The sequence below is a fragment of the Triturus cristatus genome, chromosome 1_1, assembly GCF_964204655.1.
Source record: "Triturus cristatus chromosome 1_1, aTriCri1.1, whole genome shotgun sequence".
Taxonomy (NCBI): Eukaryota; Metazoa; Chordata; class Amphibia; order Caudata; family Salamandridae; genus Triturus; species Triturus cristatus.
The window spans coordinates 540412584-540433634 of NC_140579.1; the positions used below are offsets into that span (position 1 = coordinate 540412584).

The 21051-nt window shown below is 43.2% G+C and overlaps 1 protein-coding gene across 1 annotated transcript in view; it reads left to right on the forward strand.

The window, feature by feature from the left end:
* The window catches only part of CACNA1S (calcium voltage-gated channel subunit alpha1 S), a 753083-nt gene that overhangs the window by 688099 nt on the left and 43933 nt on the right, over positions 1 to 21051 (forward strand). Inside the window, exons 39-40 of the mRNA XM_085643164.1 lie at positions 17619 to 17747; positions 19079 to 19311. Coding sequence (XP_085499290.1) covers positions 17619 to 17747; positions 19079 to 19311 — 362 coding nt within the window. The remainder of the gene's footprint in view (positions 1 to 17618; positions 17748 to 19078; positions 19312 to 21051) is intronic.

The following is a 21051-nucleotide window of genomic DNA, read 5'->3' on the forward strand; positions in this document are numbered from 1 at the left end:
ACTGTTGCTCTCCATGGTGTGTCTTGTTTCTAGTGCCCATCCTGCCTGGCCTCCATGGTCATCTTGCTGCTCCTGCCCCCTTGCCCCCAGCCCTCTGTTTCCATGTGCAGACCCCTATTCCCTCCCTCCTGGCTTGTCTGTTCCATTGTAATGCCCCTGATCCGTCCCTCCTGCCCTTTATAGTCTGATATGCTGCAGCTTTCTCTCCTGTCTGTCCATTATTGTCAGCTAGCTACCATTACCTCTTTCCCCTCTCTTCTCTGTTGTCCATGTGCATGGTCCTGTCCCCTCCCTATTGCTTTCTATGGATTGTTGTGCTGCACTCCCGTCCCGCATGCCCTGTGTGGTGTATTGTGCTGCTGCAAACCCTGATGCCTGCCCTGTAGGGTCAGTTTGGTGCACCTCTCCATGTCCCTCCTGTCCTCTGTTATCCGAGTCCATGTCCCTACCCCAATTCCTCCTGCCTTCCATGATCCAATGTACCATACTTGCGAACATTTTGAACTTGGTAAGAGGGAGATTTTGAAAAAAAACTGGGGTATTGATTTTCCCCTTTGAGTTACATTGAAAAAGAGGAGATTGTAGACAGGAGACAGATCAAATAAAGCCCATTTGAGCTTAAAAACATTGGACGTTTCCTGGCTGAATCGGGTCTGTTGGCATGTATGGTTGTACTACCACTGCCTCGTCCTTCTGCCCACAATGGTCTATTATATTGCCACAGCCTCTCTTGCCAGTCCTGTATTGTTGGTTTGTTGCCCCTGCCCCCCTTTCCACTGCCCTCCATAGTCTGTTGTGCTGCCACTGCACTTCCTGCCTGCCCAGTGTGGTCAAATTGTTGCCTCTGCACCCTCCTACCTGCCTTCAATTTTCAGAGTCCGTGCCCCTGGCCTCTGCCTCTCAACAGTATCCTAATGAACAACTAGATTGCTAACATTCTATATTTATTACAAAAGTGTGGAATGCCTGATGTCATCTTGATGTAATCAAAACTGTAATACCTAGAGCATTTCCTTTAGAAATTACATATATGAGAGGGTCTTATTTGCGTCAAAATTATGGTTAGTGCTCTAAAAAAACTAAAATGAGGACATATTTTCTGAGTTTTCAAATAGCGACAAAGCACTTTTAAATTATTTGTTATCTTTATGTTTTTTTATCCAGTTGACCACTTGATTAAATGTTGCACTTAGGGGAGAGGGTGTGGTGTTACTTACAGAGCTGCAGACTTTGCAACTGGGGAACCAGGTTGGAGTTTCTGCTTCAGCTCAACATTCTGTGATTCTGGTCAAATCACTTAATATCCCCATGTCTACAACCAAAATGAATTTGATCTTGTGTGATGTAACCAATGCTCATGTAAAGTACTCCAATACCCGACACGTCTGCACTATATAAAACTGCAAAAACACCAAAAATAAGTGTTTTGCACACTTCTGTCATTGGGCTACATGCGGGCTACATCTGGGTGATATTTGTGCTGCATTTGGGCTCTTTTGTCTCTGGTGGCCATCTTGGGAGCTTTATTTGTTATGAAGTTTCCTCATTTCCTCATTTACTGCAGTCTCCTCAGTAGGAAATGCTTTCAGTTTTTTACTTTGATTCCATCAAGAAGGTATACAGATATGTCACACATTTGCCATATATTCTGAATGTTAGCACTCTAGTTGCTCATTAGATCACTCTAGTAAAGCTACTGCTCACCACGGAAGTCTGCTGCTGGTATTAAAAGTACATGTTTCAGTCTGCATGTCAGAATTTTTTAATGAAATAGAAGAGGATTTGAGAAGTCACTCAAAATGTGCCCTAATCTTTTTTTCTTCAGCACTAATCATAATTTCTATGGCAAAATGAACCCCCTCATTGTGTTCCTTTTTAAATTAAATGTTTTAAGTGTTACCAGTTTATTCCAATCAAGATGGCTTCAGGTGTGCCATACTTTTGTCATAAGTAAGACAGTAAGCGCTCTAGTTGTTCTTAAGCACACTCTGGGACATTCTGTCATTGGGCTATACTTGGGCTACATCTGGGTGATATTTGGGCTACATTTGGGCTCTTTTGTCTCTGGTGGCCATCTTGGCAGACTTATTTGTTATGAAGTTTCCTAATTTCCTCATTTACTGCAGTCTCCTCAGTAGGAAATACTTTCAGTTTTTTACTTTCGTTCCATCAAGAAGGCATTCAGATGTGTCATACATTTGCCATAAATTCAGAATGTTAGCACTCTAGTTGCTCATTAGATCACTGTAGTGAAGCTACTGCTCACCAGGGAAGTCTGCTGCTGGTATTGAAAGTGCATGTTTCAGTCTGCATGTCAGAATTTTTTTATGAAATAGAAGAGGATTTGAGAAGTCACTCAAAATGTGCCCTAATTTTCTTTCTGCAGCACTAATCATACTTTCTATGGCAAAATGAACCCCCTCATTGTGTTCCTTTTTAAATTAAATGTTTTAAGAGTTACCACTTTATTCCAATAAAGATGGCTTCAGGTGTGGAATACGTTTGTAGGACTGTTAGCGCTCTAGTTGTTCTTTAGAACACTCTGGGAAGCTGCAGTTTAACACAAAGGAATCAACTGACAGTCTCTGCCCTTGTTGGATGTACATGTCTTACTGAGAATGTCAGACTTCATTCTCACATGACTGAGAAAGATAATGTGAATTTACAGAAAATATGTTCTCAGTTTAGCTTATAGATCACCTTCCAAACCTCTGTGGGAAAAGCATGAGAAAATATTTTTCTCTCAAACATGATTCATGATATCACAGCAGAGGGCTTTTTCACATGGTAAAATCACCTTAGAACACACCACAATTCCTAAAATGAGTATTGTACCATCAACAAATGATTTATAATGTAAGTAAAGTCTTAAAACCTTCTATTAACTGCAATGCTTTTTAATGAGGTGCTATCATGTATATTGGTCCCAAGACGGCTGCCAACACTTCTTGGGTGAAGTCCTGACAGCCAATCAGATCGCACGATGAGATGTGTGGTTAGGCTCCGCCCAGATATATATGTGATTTTGATTTTCTCAGGAACTATTGAACGGATTTACACCATTTAAGCAAAAGGCACGACTCTGAACCAAGGTCTACCTTTCTGCCAAATTTGGTGTAATTCCGTTCAGCAGTTCGGGCTGTAGCTAAGGCTAAAGGTCCAATGGGAAATTGCATGGGGAAAGCACGTTTTGGGACCCCCCTTTTTTCTCAGCCCCCGCTACACGAATCATCCCGAGACTATCAGAATAGGAGCAGACCGCAGCTGGCCAAAAGTTTTAAAAATTTCGCGAAGATTCGTCAACAGTCGCCAAAGTTATTCCAAATAGAATCTTGCGGATTTCCTATGGAAAATAGGTCCTAACTATAACTACCTACTGGCGGCCGCCAATAGGTTATATATAGAGATATAGATATATATAATGCTGTCACAGCCACGATGCGGCAGCAAAGAATGCCCGCACTCCAGGGATAGTTTCTCAACACGTTTAATGCAAGCTAATGCGTTTCGACCAAAGAGGTCTTTGTCAAAGTCAATCAACATTTCCCACTGTGCACTATCACCTTAAGAAAACAATACACACACCAAGGTGTAAACATAATAGACAGACTACCCTACTACATTCAACACATGTATGGGCATGAGAAGACATTCTCACTGTCACTCAAATAATTAAACATCAAAAATGTACAAAAGTAGAGAAATGTCACAAATAATAAAAATACAAGAAAAAATATAATAAGAAAAAAATATATTTATATTTATATATATATTTATAATATATATGCATATATACATCTCATCATCAATGCATGCATAATCACATTCCAGGGTTGCTCAGGGTTCAAAAATATGTATGATCCAATTATCATGGTAACCATCATGTAAACCCAAAACTGCAGAAAATTGTATGATAATTGCCTATTGCCTATTGCAAAAGGAGTCCCATATCAAATCAAAGCAGCTCTATATCACAAATAGTTGGGTACAGGCCAACAACCTCCCATGTGTTGTTCAATAAAAAATCTGGTCATCTGTCATCATAGTAGCTAACTCCGGGCCAGGTCCAGTGACCACATAAAGAACCCAATCAATATTATACAAATGATCATGAACTGCTGAAAGAGAGAGACACCACACATCAAACAAGTAACCACATGAAAATGAAAGAAAATAAAAAGGGAGAAAACCTGAAACTTCGCCTGAAACAATGTATAGAAGAAGGAATCCAGGAGGAGAGGCCCCCCTGATAAAAGATAGAGATCATGCAAGAGGTGGAACAGCATTCAACGGGCTGACCTGTTGAACACTGAAGGAGATGAATTGTAGCTGCAAGCTTTCAACCCAGGTGCACATAGAGCTCCTCATCCTGGTTAAGGCCACCCGGCTGTTTGCTATGTAGACGGATGATGTACTCCGACTCTAATCTCCTCAGCACTCGTTCTCTGTCTCCCCTTCTCGTACGTGCCGGTACCCTGTAAATACTAAAGAAGGAGATCTTGAGATCCTCAATGTTGGGGCCATGCAGCATATTGCAGTGTCTTACCATAGGGGATGATTGCATCATTGTTCCTGATAGCTCTCAAGTGTTCCAAGATTCTCTTTTTCACAGGAAAATGGTGCTACCCACATAGCAAAGCCAAAAACACAGACCAAAACATACTCAACAATATCAGTGTTGCAGTTAATAAAATGCTTGATTTTCTGTTTCCTGCCATTAGGTAACATCACCATTCTTACATTAGTACAATGTGTGCATGCTTTGCACTTACCACACTTGTAAAAACCTGGGAGTTCTCTCAAGCAGGTGCTCCCAAGGGGGCACCCTGTCTCCTCATAGGAGTGCACCAGTATGTCCCTGAGTGAGCTACATCTCCGATAAGTTATCTGCGGGCTGGAGCCAACAAGAGTCCCAATAGTAAAATCTGATTACACTAAGTACCATTGTTTCTTAACAATTGATATATATATATATATATATATATATATATATATTATCTACTGGCGGTCGCCAGTAGATAGTTATAGTTAGGACCACGTTTCCATAGGAAATCCGCAACATTCTATTTTGAATAACTTTTGCGCCGGTCGACGAATCCTCGCGAATTTTTCAAAATAGGTGGGGCGCTCCGCTCCGCTCCTACCCTGAAAGTCTCGGGGGGATTCGTCAAGCGGGGGCTGAGATAAAAGGGGGGTCCCAAAACGCGTTTTTCCCATGCATTTTTCCATAGGACCTTTAGACACAGCTACAGCCCGAACGGCTGAACAGAATTACTTGAAATTTGGCAGAGAGGTAGTCCTCAGGTCACGGAAGTGCCTTTTGTAGGTTTGGTGTAAATCTGTTCAGTAGATTCTGAGAAAATAGCCTATAAATCAATATATATATCTGAGCCAGCTTACGGTGCGCTTACGGTGCGCTTACCGTACGCGTACGGTGACGTGCGCGAGCGCGATTCTGATTGGCTCTTAGATCTTAGTAAACATTCGAATCGGCCGAAACCAGGAAGCGGCGGCCGCCATTTTCTCTCTCGCACTCTGAGTGGGGCAGCATAAATGAAGCCCAAAAATGTGTAAAGGGGCAGTATATTTAGATAATAATCACCCAGCAGTGATATACTGGCCCCCAAACAACCCCCAAGGCCAAAAAAAAATATTTTATTTTTTTTCGAAAAATCGCCGATTACGCTTACCGTACGCGTACGGTAATAATTTGTTTAAAAAAATAAAATTATCCACACTCTCACCACCCCTTGTGCAAATGGTGCCCGGAGGGCACCATTTGTGCATGGCATATAAGTTCAATGAAAATAATAAACAAAACATTTCACAACGATGCGCATAATATGTCCCCCATGTGCGCACGGTGCGCGAAGCGCATAGTGCGTACATGGCCCATCCCGCATAATGTGGGCATGCGGTGCGCGCAGCGCACCGCGTGACCACCGTGCGTGCATGGCACTAACTGCGTAAAGTGGGCGCGCGGTGCGCGAAGCGCACCGCGTGCTCACTGTGCGCGCACGGTGCGCGAAGCGCACCGTGCGCACACGGAACGAACTGCGTTAACTGGGCGCGCTCGCCACGAATGGCGTAAAGTAAGTTAGCATTTAAAAAACCGTACAAATTCACTGAAAAAACCATAGGTTTCACACACGTTATAGTTAGGAATTAGCATTTAAAAAACCTTGCAAATTCACTGAAAAAACCATAGGTTTCACACATGTTATAGTTAGCTGTACATTTTACTGATAAAAAACCAATAAAATTCCCCCGTTATAGTTACTGTAGGCAACTATAACTCACGCGACCGTAATCCTCTGCTGATGACATATGTGTCTTTATGAAAAAAAAATATTTGTAATATATGTATAGCTAAAATTTAATGGAAGAAGACATGGGCAAATAAGTGTCTAAATACAGTATTAGCATCAGCAGAGGATTACGGTCGCGTGAGTTATAGTTGCCTACAGTAACTATAACGGGGGAATTTTATTGGTTTTTTATCAGTAAAATGTACAGCTAACTATAACATGTGTGAAACCTATGGTTTTTTCAGTGAATATATATATATATATATATATATATATATATATATATATATATATATATTTCAGAACTTTGATGACCTTCTTCCAGAGTCATTGCCTTTGCTTCCGTTTTTACATTGATGACACTCAGTTGATCATAAGTGATGGAGAGGGATTCGGAAGAACGGGATGTATTGCAAGCATGATTAAAGAAATGCAGTGACGGGGCACACAAACTGACTTACATTCAGTGGGAGAAAAACGGTGGTGATTTAATATGAGCCAGTGAGGAAGGCAAGGCACCGAAGCCACAGTTGGGACAATCACCTTTGTGTTTTCCTATCAGGATTTTACTCCTCAATCATATGTAAACACCAAGGATGCATGTTGGATGAGTCCATGTCCATTGAATCATAAGTAGGGCTCCCGGTGCTATGATATTTATTTTTTTAACATTTCTGTCTGTATTTAGCCATATTTCTTTTTTGGCCATCTTTTTGGTATTTATCCATATTTATTTTGTGTTTTTCAAATAAAAGAAGTTGTAATATGGTACATTTCCACATTTATTTAACTGATAAATATGCACTCACATTTTTGATGCCTGTCGCGTTTTAGAAATTAAGCAGACGAATATAGCAAAACACAACACCTACAGGTAAATATCAGCATTATAATGCAAATATATGTTAACATACACCTGTATTTAGGGAAATCTCAGTTGAACTTTCAATGCTATCTATCTGATGGAAATCATGAAAACAGCATGGAGAGTAGCCAACAAGAAGCACCATGTTCTTTAGTTTTCCACTTTTAAGAATAAACACAGACAGTAAACATATTTTTTTCAGTCTGTATTCAGCTGTAAAAATAAGTAAAAACGGAAAACTGGGAGCCTTAATCATAAGTAGATTTAGTGGTGAAAACTTTTGATATTCATTTGGCTCTTTGGAGAAATATAATGAGCCCGATCTCCCAAAAAGCAAAATTGTTGTTTTTGTATTTTGTAATATTGTATTTACAGCTGTGAGGAGCTTTCAAAATAACTATCATGTATTTGGGTTTCTCAAATAAACTATAGAATGGATATATGTCCACCCGGCTCATAATACTCCTCAGAAAGACTGAGCATATATTTGAGGCTAGAAAAAACAACTTTCCTGCTTCGCCGTGCAGTCCACAATCCGTTTCAAGGTTTTATGCATTTTTTTATTGCAAAGTATCCAGGAAATGATTTGCCTCTGTGTGTCACGACGATCCCTTAGATACCAGGACCTTAGTCACGCCTCCAGCATTCCTTTCTGTTTCCACTCCATGGGTGTCAGGCATCTGTGTTCTCTCGAATCTTCCTTGCGAAACACCATACCAGTGGAGTTCTGAGGAACTCCCACTCTTGAGGCATTTAAAACTAAGTTCAAAACCTCTTTTTTTAGGTCTCGCCTACTACACCTTGCATGTGCTGTAGCTTACAGGGGACTTAGAGCACGGCCATAGCTTACCATTGGTTGTATCTGTATTTTCAGTCTCATTTGCTTGCTTCGTATTTGTCAGCTTGTGTGGGCTCTCTCCTTCCTCTTCTTGGGTTTGTCTCACCCCTTGAGCATGGGTGTATTACCTGTCCCCTTCCACTGCATACTTTCCCAGCTCTAGTTTTTTCTTATTGTTTAAGCACTGCACAAGGGTGCATATGCATATGTTTTCCAGCTGCCTGCCTCGTGTGCCTCGTGTACTTCTTTCCATCCTCACTGTGCTTTGTGTTCCCCACCCTCTCTCTCCTGCAAGCTTCTCCAAGTCAGCTCCATATTGCCATATGTTTTAAAGTGCAAGTAAGCTAACTACAGGATCCTGGACTCTGCCTGATGAGCAAGCTCCGTAGCACCAATGTTTGCTTGGCTCTATGTGTTCCATGGGATTTTATGGCAAGACAGGAGGCTAGCATTATGCATAATATTTTTATTCACCACTTCTGCAGCACTTTAAAGAACTTTAGAATAGAACCCTAACAACAAACAATTGAAAAGAACACTAATGTCCCTTAAGAGCCTGACATCCGCCATATTCTTCCTCTTTTGTTTGCTGCTTCTGGAGCAGACAAGTACCCTTTCCTTGTTTTTAAGAAAATCACGATTCTCTATGCAATAAATCTATGAGAATCGACATTCTCTGTCCTGCTTCAGCAACAGCCCTGCTATTCCATGGACTTTATCCAGCTGGTGTAAGCACAAATCCGTCTCCACAAATGGAGGTCCTGTGATCCTCCTGGGCCATGCATTGTACAGTGCCTATACAATTCTTTTATTAGTTGCTCATAGAGAGACTACAAGGGCCTTTTCTGTACTTTTGGTTCATTTGAGCAATTACTCGCATCTAGATAAACGAATAACAAATACTCTTACCTTACCTTCACAAGAGTCAATGAACCGTTGGTCCCAATTCCTGCTGACCAGTGATAAAGTAACAGGTTCTCTGCTGAGTGGTGTCTGAATGGTTCCAAGCAGTTCTAGGTCAGCTTCTCCTTTGGCTTGGGCTGGATAGGATCTCCATGCAAGTACATTTTCTAGACAGTGGCAAGCAGAACAGTGGGGCCTTGAGCAGAGAGTCTTAAGCTCAGTCATTTCCGAGGGGAACAAGCAGCAGTGAGATACACGCATCATGAACGCACTAGATCAGGTCCATTCAGGTTTTATCATGGTAAGCTTCTTCAGTTGGCTGGAGTTGGATTTCTATGTTGATTTCTTGGCAGTTGTGTCAGTGGTCCACCTCCATTCAATCTCAAAACAGTGTTAACATTGTAGGTGTTGGCCAATCAGACTGCAGCTGCCATTCTCACTCTATAACAATACAGATGTGTAATCCAGACTTCCTCCTTCGACAGCTTGAAGGGCTGGAGCTGTAGTTGCCTGACAGTGCAGGCAAGCTCTGACTGTGTGCCACCAGGCAGGCGACAGTCTGGCTGGAAATGTTGTGTATGTCAGTCCCATAGCTTCTAGAAGGAAGGCGGAGTGAACAACGGGCCATCCCTGACATTTCTGTGGGCAAGCAGTCATCTTTCATTTTATGTACAAGACATACACACACCCACACAACACACAGAAACACATGGTGGTGGTATCTTTTTGGAGGCCTCACTTCCACAATAGGCACCAAAGATGTGAGTGGGGACGCATGAAATGTATCAGGGTGGCCCATAGGACTGTCAAAATTCAACACACGCATAAACTCGGGGTATAAAATCAAAAAAGTCAGCATGGGTCAGGTCATCTAAATCAAGCTGATGTGGATAAGGGCCTTAAAATATGCAAAATACAACTTGAAGTCTGTCAACGTAAGTCATTTTTTAAATTATCTTTGAAAGGTATAACTAATTGTGCTCTATTTTTAGCATGTCCCCCTGTGGCTATTAATCATCTTTCACAATTGATGGTGCCAAAATCAGTCTTTTATCAATGGAACATTAGTCTTTTATCAATGCAACAGTGCTAAACAATCCCATTGTTGCAAGGGCGCACTGCCATAATACATAAGCGGTTGGTAGCCACCACCTGGGAAACAATGATAGTGATAAAGAAGGTAGTCCTTCCAGAGTGGAAAATATTTGTGTCTGTTCTTTTGGTATTTGATAAATATTTTGTTTCTATATTTATGTATTCTGACAGGCTAGGGAGGGAGGTTGCAAAATGCGGCATACGGCCGATTGCAGGTAAGTTATGAAAAAAACAAATAAAAAGAATTTCGTTGCGTGCGCAGCATCGCCAAATGCGATGCAGCGCGCGCAACAAAATTAGTTTTCTTTATTTTTTCGTAACTTACCTGCAATCGGCCGTATGCCGCATTTTACAACCCCCCACCCTGCCCCTCCTCTGTCCCACGTCACCGCCCCGGTAACACGCCCTATACGGGCCGTCGCTGTACGGCTGATTGCAGGTAAGTTACGAAAAAACATAAATAAAACGAATGTCGTTGCACGCGCAGCATCGCCAAATGCGATGCAGCGCGCGCCACAAAATTAGTTTTCTTTATTTTTTTCGTAACTTACCTGCAATTGGCCGTATGCCGCATTTTGCAACCCCCCACCCTGCCCCTCCTCTGTCCCACGTCACCGCCCCGGTAACACGCCCTTTACGGGCCGTCGCTGTACGGCCGATTGCAGGTAAGTTACAAAAAAAAAAAAACTAATGTCGTTGCGCCCGCAGCATCGCCAAATGCGATGCTGCGCACGCAACAAAATTAGTTTTCTTAATTTTTTCGTAACTTACCTGCAATCGCCCGTATGCTGCATTTTGCAACCCCCCACCCTGCCCCACGTCACCGCCCCGGTAACACGCCCTATACGGGCCGTCGCTGTACGACCGATTGCAGGTAAGTTACGAAAAAAAAGAAAAACAAATTTCGTTGCGCGCAGCATCGCCAAATGCGATGCAGCGCGCGCAACAAAATTAGTTTTCTTTATTTTTTTCGTAACTTACCTGCAATCGGCCGTATGCCGCATTTTGCAACCCCCCACCCTGCCCCTCCTCTGCCCCACGTCTACGGGCCGTCACTGTACGGCCGATTGCAGGTAAGTTACGAAAAAATAAATAAAACAAATTTTGTTGCGTGCGCAGCATCGCCAAATGCGATGCAGCGTGCGCAACAAAATTAGTTTTCTTTATTTTTTTCGTAACTTACCTGCAATCGGCCGTATGCCGCATTTTGCAACCCCTCACCCTGCCCCTCCTCTGTCCCACGTCACCGCCCCGGTAACACGCCCTATAAGGGCCGTCGCTGTACGGCCGATTGCAGGTAAGTTACGAAAAAATAAAATAAAACTAATTTCGTTGCGCGCGCAGCATCGCCAAATACGATGCAGCGCACGCAACAAAATTCATTTTCTTTATTTTTTTCGTAACTTACCTGCAATCGGCCGTATGCCGCATTTTGCAACCCCCCACCCTGCCCCTCCTCTGCCCCACGTCACCGCCCCGGTAACACGCCCTATACGGGCCGTCGCTGTACGGCGGATTGCAGGTAAGTTACAAAAAAAAAAATATTAATTTAGTTGCGCGCGCAGCATCGCCAAATTCGATGCAGCTCGCGCCACAAAATTCGTTTTATTTATTTTTTTCGTTACTTACCTGCAATCGGCCGTATGCCGCATTTTGCAACTCCCCACCCTGCCCCTCCTCTGCCCCACGTCACCGCCCCGGTAACACGCCCTATACGGGCCGTCGCTGTACGGCCGATTGCAGGTAAGTTACGAGAAAAAAAAAAAGAATGACGTTGCGCGCGCAGCATCGCCAAATGCGATGCAGCGCGCGCAACAAAATTAGTTTTCTTAATTTTTTTCGTAACTTACCTGCAATTGGCCGTATGCTGCATTTTGCAACCTCTCACCCTGCCCCTCCTCTGCCCCACGTCACCGCCCGGGTAACACGCCCTATACGGGCCGTCGCTGTACGACCGATTGCAGGTAAGTTACGAAAAAAAAGAAAAACAAATTTCGTTGCGCGCAGCATCGCCAAATGCGATGCAGCGCGCGCAACAAAATTAGTTTTCTTAATTTTTTTCGTAACTTACCTGCAATCGGCCGTATGCCGCATTTTGCAACCCCCCACCCTGCCCCTCCTCTGCCCCACCTCTACGGGCCGTCGCTGTACGGCCGATTGCAGGTAAGTTACGAAAAAATAAAATAAAACGAATTTTGTTGCGTGCGCAGCATCGCCAAATGCGATGCAGCGCGCACAACAAAATTAGTTTTCTTTATTTTTTTCGTAACTTACCTGCAATCGGCCGTATGCCGCATTTTGCAACCCCTCACCCTGCCCCTCCTCTGTCCCACGTCACCGCCCCGGTAACACGCCCTATAAGGGCCGTCGCTGTACGGCCGATTGCAGGTAAGTTACGAAAAAATAAAATAAAACAAATTTCGTTGCGCGCGCAGCATCGCCAAATACGATGCAGCGCACGCAACAAAATTCCTTTTCTTTAGTTTTTTCGGAACTTACCTGCAATCGGCCATATGCCGCATTTTGCAACCCCCCACCCTGCCCCTCCTCTGCCCCACGTCACCGCCCCGGTAACACGCCCTATACGGGCCGTCGCTGTACGGCGGATTGCAGGTAAGTTACAAAAAAAAAAAAAAAAAAATGTCGTTGCGCGCGCAGCATCGCCAAATGCGATGCAACTCGCGCCACAAAATTCGTTTTATTTATTTTTTTCGTAACTTACCTGCAATCGGCCGTATGCCGCATTTTGCAACCCCCCACCCTGCCCCTCCTCTGCCCCACGTCACCGCCCCGGTAACACGCCCTATACGGGCCGTCGCTGTACGGCCGATTGCAGGTAAGTTACGAGAAAAAAAAAAAAGAATGTCGTTGCGCGCGCAGCATCGCCAAATGCGATGCAGCGCGCGCAACAAAATTAGTTTTCTTTATTTTTTTCGTAACTTACCTGCAATCGGCCGTATGCTGCATTTTGCAACCTCTCACCCTGCCCCTCCTCTGCCCCACGTCACCGCCCCGGTAACACGCCCCATACGGGCCATCGCTGTACGGCCGATTGCAGGTAAGTTACGGAAAAAAAAAAACGAATTTCGTTGCGTGCGCAGCATCGCCAAATGCGATGCAGTGCGCACAACAAAATTAATTTTCTTTTTTTTTTTCGTAACTTACCTGCAATCGGCCGTATGCTGCATTTTGCAACCCCCCACCCTGCCCCTCCTCTGCCCCACGTCACCGCCCCGGTAGCACGCCCTATACGGGCCGTCGCTGTACGGCCGATTGCAGGTAAGTTACGAAAAAAAAGAAAAACGAATTTCGTTGCGCGCGCAGTATCGCCAAATGCGATGCAGCGCGCGCAACAAAATTAGTTTTCTTTATTTTTTTCAGAACTTACCTGCAATCGGCCGTATGCCGCATTTTGCAAACCCCCACCCTGCCCCTCCTCTCCCCCACGTCTACGGGCCATCGCTGTACGGCCGATTGCAGGTAAGTTACGAAAAAATTAATTAAACGAATTTTGTTGCGTGCGCAGCATCGCCAAATGCGATGCAGCGCGCCCAACAAAATTAGTTTTCTTTATTTTTTTCGTAACTTACCTGCAATCGGCCGTCTGCCACATTTTGTAACCCCTCACCCTGCCCCTCCTCTGTCCCACGTCACCGCCCCAGTAACACGCCCTATAAGGGCCGTCGCTGTACGGCCGATTGCAGGTAAGTTACGAAAAAATAAAATAAAACTAATTTCGTTGCGCGCGCAGCATCGCCAAATGCGATGCAGCACGCGCAACAAAATTCGTTTTATTTATTTTTTCCGTAACTTACCTGCAATCGGCCGTATGCCGCATTTTGCAACCCCCCACCCTGCCCCACGTCACCGCCCCGGTAACACGCCCTATAAGGGCCGTCGCTGTACGACCGATTGCAGGTAAGTTACGAAAAAAAAAAATATATGAATTACGTTGCGCGCGCAGCATCGCCAAATGCGATGCAGCGCGTGCAACAAAATTAGTTTTCTTTATTTTTCCATAACTTACCTGCAATCGGCCGTATGCCGCATTTTGCAACCCCCACGCTACCCCTCCTCTGCCCCACATCACCGCCGCCGTCGCTGTACTGCCGATTGCAGGTAAGTTACGAAAAAAAATAAAAATAAAATTGTGGCGCGCGCAGCATTGCCAAATGCGATGCAGCGCGCGCAACAAAATTTGTTTTCTTTCTTTTTTTGTAACTTACCTGCAATCGGCCGTATGCCGCATTTTGCAACCCCTCACCCTGCCCCACGTCACCGCCCCGGTAACATGCCCTATACGGGCCGCCACTGTACGGCCGATTGCAGGTAAGTGCTGAAAAAAAAAAAACGAATTTCGTTGCGCGCGCAGCATCGCCAAATGCGATGCAGCGCGCGCAACAAAATTTGTTTTCTTTATTTTTTTCGTATCTTACCTGCAATCGGCCGTATGCCGCATTTTGCAACCCCCCACCCTGCCCCTCCTCTGCCCCACGTCATCGCCCCGGTAACACGCCCTATACGGGCCGTCGCTGGTGAACATTGTAGTGGCTTTTGCATAAAGTTCATTTGCTGATCTCCAGCAGTGACTCTGAAACGCAATGCTGCATTGAGTGCAAATAAAGGCAAATTCTGCCTAGAGTAGGGTTGAGCAGGCTGAAGAATGCAGAGCAATAGTTATTCAATTAAGACTTGATTACTTGCAAATAAAATTAATTAGCCAAAGAGTGGCTTTAGGAGATCTAAGCATGCATCACGTGTGTGCATGAATGTGTGTAACAAGTGTGTGACGGGTTTAATTCAAGCAATAAATGAGCCCTCCTTTTCCTGATTGGGTAGTAGAGATAGCTTTGACAGGGGAACACTGGACCTCCTGCACTCTTGAACCACGGTGCCACTGTACCTGTTCCACTAATGTTAGCTCTGCCCCTGCATGTGTGACCATATATGCAACACAACACAGTACTGTACCCTTTAAGGCACTGGGGCTGCTTTAAAAAATTACAGCATTCAGTGATTGCAAATGCATGGATAGTCAGCTGTCCCTTACAGACCTCCATCCTTGCATTAACACTCACTAGCAGGGAATCACAATTTGACTACTGTTCCATAAACATTAATGAGGCAGGCATGTTTACTAGTCCCTGTGAATAGATATTTAGTAATTCAAGTAATTAATAGGCCTTGGCATGAAATTCCACTCCGCTCTTGGAGTTTGCAAAGTTTTTATCGCTCCGAGTAGCGTGCGGAGTTCTGAAAAACTCAGCAGAGTTTTTTCCTCCCTCACCAGCGTTAAGATGGCGAGCATGAGCGAGGAAAATCTTACTCCAGACCAGCTCCCTGCGTGATTTGTCAATGCGGGCGGATGTGGATGATCGCTACCGCTCGCGTTGAGAAACCTTCTATTCTCTTTGAGGAAGCTGCTGCTTGAGTAGAACATCTACATTAGCGGGAAAGAAGCAGCACTCTCATGCACTGTTCATGCGCTGATTTTAAACATGGAGTATACAGATAGACAGCCACCAACAACAATTTTAACGAAGAGCAGAGGACGGCTATCTAAACCCTAAACAGGGGTGAAAACTCCCACAAGTTCAGAAAGGCAGAAGAACACCAGGGCTGCCAGAACTAGAAGGAGGGGGCAACCAGACATGAGGGACATGCAAGTAAAAAAAACTCACAAAAGGTAAGGGAGCAGGCAGAGTGTACAATGCTGAATTCCAAAACAACTCTCAGTATTGCAAGGCTTTGACAGCCAGGGAACAGTGCGTCTTCTTCTGTTGTCCTGAATTTGTTCTGGACCCCGCGTTTCCACGTGCTCTCAAAGGCAGCCAGAACCAGTTACCAGCCAGTACCCAATGAGCGCAGTCGCCGTGAGATGCACTTCCATAAAACCACAGGACGTCCTAGGGAACTGAGTGACCACAGGTGACATCCGGTGAGATTTAAAGCCGGTCTCTGTTTTAAATCCCGACAAGGCCAACTCGACCTACCATCATTGCGAGATCCAAAAATTAAACACTGTTAAATAGCACTTCGAAAATGTTATTTTAAAAAGCTTCAACATTCAAAAGTTTGGTAGGAAGAGCAAAAATCAAACCGATTGTTATACGTCAACACGTCTGCCGTCTTGGGAGATTGCTTCAGTGTGTTATGCATTATAACACAGTAACTTACATGTGTATGTGTACATATTATATCGGATGTAACCAAAGGGGTTGTACATAACAAACAGAAACACGGCACAGAGCCAGAGCAAGACACCAATGACGTTAAAGTAGCGTATGTTCATTTGCAAAAAGGATGCTTAGATAATTGAAGGAAAATCAGAAATGTTTTACACCTGGAAAGGTTTGATGGACTCCTAATGGAGACGACGTTCAGTTCATAGTTTGGATACTACTTGGACAGACGTAAAGAAGCACATTAAGGCAGTTCCTAATTTGAAGCAGTGGTTTCCGGCGCTCAGCACCCGCACTTAAGTGTCATCACCTGCACTTAGGATAGCTGAACATGGTGACGCTGTTTGTACAGTTAAAAGATAAGCAGAAAAATAGTTGTTTACTAATTAAATGTACATTAAAACAACTAATACCAGCCGCACAAGCCATTCTTATAGCTTTGGGGCCCAGGCACTTTTTTTTTAACCAATTAAGCACTGAATGAAGGTCTTTAAATGTATAAAATGAGTAAAAAGGCAGACCCAAGAGTTTGCGCCGAAGTATATAGGGAAACTAAGGAACAGTGAAGATAGAGGCAGTAAGTGAATGCATTTGAAGAAGTGAAACCTACATTGTAGAAGTACGGGTAGCCAACGAAGTTCAGCAAGGTACAGAGAGACATGTCATGATATGATTGCAAGAATCAAAGACAAATAAAGGAAGAATTTGGAGTTGGAGTGCCACTCTAATGCACTTGGTTAGAGAAAAAAACAGAGAACAACAATAATTAAGATACAACAGAAAAACGTTGATGTCTCAAAGAAGAGAAGGGATGAAGTGATCACATTTATAAATGCTGTATGAAGGAAAATGACCGATTTTAGAATTAGAGGCATTTGGGAAAAAGTGGAGCAAAAATCGAAATAAAATCTAAGGTCGCAAGAGGATGCAGAACATATATTTGACAATGTTAAAAAGTGCAAGAGCAGGAGAGATATATGATGAAGCAGGGTAAAATGTGATTACGTATCTGAAAATAGGTGGACATCCATGTCTCAACAGTAGAGAGACAGAGATTTGAGCTTGAACTTCAGTAGAAAAAGAAAAAAAAAACACTGTAATTACAGAATAATGCATGACCGCTCTTCCCACATATGAAACAAACTTGAGGCTCCAAAGCTTCAGCTTCACATACATCCAATCTCTGATATCTGTGGACTGCCAAATGGCTGTTCAAGATCAGTGCTGGTTATAGAGTGGTGATAGGTGACCTTCCACCTGTCTCCACTCCTAATGCCAGTGACGGTCTGATGCCCCTCAGAAAGAGAGACAATCTCTTTATTATATGGGCGGCTTTACAGGAAGTGCTGTTCTTGCAGATGGCTTGTGGTGGTTGGTAAACCGGCTGTTTTGCTTTTCACATCTTTGGTCTCTATGATCATTTTCAGGCTGGACTGCGCACCATCGAAGAGGAGGCTGGTCATGAGATCCACCGAGCAATTTCTGGAGATCTGACCGCAGAGGAGGAGCTAGAGAGAGCCATTGAGGAGGCAGCCTTGGAGGATGGGATATACAGGGTAAGTTTAGAACTACTGATGCTTGGGGATTGGGACACTGAATACAGACATTGTGTTTACCCGTCTCTCAGTTTTATCTCTGACCATTGTTGGCCAGTTGCTTTTCTGAACTGATATGTAAGGCTATTGTAAAACTAGGCTATGTTGAGGCATCACTATAGACAAGATCTAGAATTTCCCTCTAAATTTAAAGAACAAGTCTTGAATGGTGGGATTTGGACAGTTCCTCAGTCTATATATTTTACCCAGCAATTCTATGAAAACCTATTTGCATGTGCAACATTGAGCTACCAGCACACCAAACACACTTGAAATACCTCCTTTATTAATAATACATCAGATCTTGTACAGTGATTTTCTGCTTCCAGACTTTAATAATTATATTCAGAGTCTGTCTTCAGGGTCTATGGAAGACCTGCAGCAGTCTGTCTTCCAATTGGGCACGGTTTTGAAATACTAAGTGCTCGATTTAGGTGGGGGAACATCATATACTCTAAATTAAAGTTTCTGACTTATTCTGAGCTGGTGTCCCTGGAATTCCACTCCCAACCATCTCTGACTTAAAGACCCACTTTATGTACAAAGCTTTTCGTTGCCTTTGTTGCCATTCCAATTCAGGGAACAATTCTTCATGTTATGGGATATGAAATCCTCAGTTGTAACCATGGCAGTCTACTGTACTGGACTTTAACACAACTGCGGACCCTTCATGAGACTCAAGCAGTTATAGCAACCACAGTAACATCTCAGGAAACAGAGGTGTGGTCCTGAAATGTAACAACCTCTAATGAAGAGGTGTCTGTTTTAGGCCCAGGATGTTTGGATCCATGCAACGTTTTCAGGCTATTTATGCACAATACGCTGCATACAATTAATCTAAATGGGACACATTTACATGGTTGGATGTCGTCCTGACAATCTTTAGTGGATGAAGCTTTGCTGGACCTGCATTAATCTCTGATAAAAAAATGTTTTTTTACATCAGTTGTTATCACAGTACAGGTATTAAATAATTGTATTTCCAATTTGGAGTATATGGCCTACCCTCCCTTTTTGCAGTAAAGAAACATTTTTGACTTTTGAATGCAGTGGATTTAGCTGTGTGTTTAATAGCCATATATATTGGGACCCGTAGGGAACTCCAGACAATTTCCAAATATGATTGTTTCATATAGCATCCATGATCCTTAAATGTACCTTCTGAGTTGCTGGTTCACGTCTGCATTAGGCATTCTCTCTTTCAGTAATTTTCACGTGTAAGAAAAAATCAAATTTTCCTAATAGGCCACGTTAGATATTTCAGAGAATGTCATGTTTCTGTACTTTTTCAGAGAACTGGAGGACTTTTCGGTCAAGCTGACACTTTCCCCATGGAGCACAGCAGCCCCATCCAGTCCCATCGGGCCAGCCAGCGACCACTACGCTTCTCGAAGGCTGGAAGCGATGATTTGCAAGATCTGGATTCACCAGTCTTCCTGCCGGAGGTGGAATTCTTACCCATGGAACGCAACAGCAATGCCAACAACTGCAACTTCAACAATGGCAACATCAATGGCGTCTCAAGGTGGGATAGAGGTTTCTACCTTGTAATGCATGCAAGTGTCTTTCTGTCTGTCTGTCTGGGAAATGTTTGTGTTTACACATGTTTGGTGTCTACTCTGTTTTATCTTTGTCTTTTGGTGGGTCAATAATCTTACACACATAATTTCCAAAGATTATGATTTGTTATTTTATTAGTAAGTATTTTTTTTACACAAGTAAATATTCTTCACTGTTTTAAACTCCAAACTTGATATTTCTGTATAGGTTGAAAAAAATATCTGACTAATTCACGAATCATATTTTTCGTGTGTGAATCCCTCCCACTACTTGCACACATTCATTGAAAAAAAATATTTGTGAGAGTATGAAGGCAATCTGTCTAGCAAGTGAAGTGCTGTTAGCACTTAACCATCAGTAACGGCCAGCCTCAGGTAAGAGCGGTGACGCGGGGTGGGGGCCAGACGGGGTGTGCGGGAAAACGGCAGATGACAGGATAGGTAAAATTAAATTAAAAAAAATAAACCAGTTACTGTGAGCTCGCTGCATCACCGAGTTGGCCTCACTGCCTTACCGATCTTACCTGTGCCGGCCGCCACTGTTAACCATTCGTCTAACTATACACGTGCATGAGTCGAGAGTAAAGACCTGCTGTAAAGTCTGTATTTTAATAGGTGACAATTATTTACTCATTCATCACCTTTCGGTTGGTTGACATTAAGTAAATATTGTACGATAACATTCTTCTTTTTAAATGTTTTTATTGAAGTCTGCAATACATTAAATACGTTAAGATCAAAAAATCCATTTAAAATAGAACGTTAGTGTCGGGCCTAACATTACATTTCCAAACATTTATAAATATCGCATATATTGCATAGAGCACTTAAATATCAGGGAAAAATACATTCAAGACAAAACAATAACCCTTCCCAAACTTAAACAAAATATGTGACCCAGATTTTTTCAAACTTCCTAAGACCCCCCACCCGAAGTGCATAAGTACGTTCACTTATTCTAACTGCTTGCATCTTATGGGTCCACTCCAGGACAGAGGGAATCGAGTCAGTACGCCACCTTTGTAATAACAGTGATCTGGCTACTGCCATTGCAATGTATACAAGTTTAACCAATTGGTCACAAAGAGACAGATCTGGGTCAAAACCGAAAATAATTAGCAAATCATTCACTACTAATTGAATGCAACATTCAGTTTCCAAATAGCAAAAAATATCCTCCCAAAACTTCTGAATCTTAGGACATTGCAGCATAATATGCGACCAATTAGCTGAAGGATGGATGTTACAGCGAAAACAGTTTGCAGAGGAATTAGCATACATTTTTGACAGAGAGAGAGGGATTCGGTAAAGTTGCCATTTACTAAAAAACAACATCCTTCGCCAATTCGCCCCTCTTAATACGCTAAAATTCAGTTTATTGATAGCCGACCATAAATTAACAGAAATTTCAACATCTTCATGGTGCTTCCATTTTTTAATTGCCTTCTGTCCAAGATCCAATCGCCTACTTGAAGCTAAACGCTTTCCCCATATCCCGGGGTTTCTGCTAGGTGTATCCTCTAAAAGTTCAGTGAGCAACTGCTGTTGTTCACCAATTTGGAAAGCATCTAACTCAACAAGAAATTTAAGGATCAGGCTAAAGTCTTCCAGCTTTTTGAAGATTTTGAGGCCTTAGGAGGGTATTGCATTAATAAAAGGAAAACTGAAATCTTACAATGTGGCGGAGTAAGCTGGGATCTGCACCC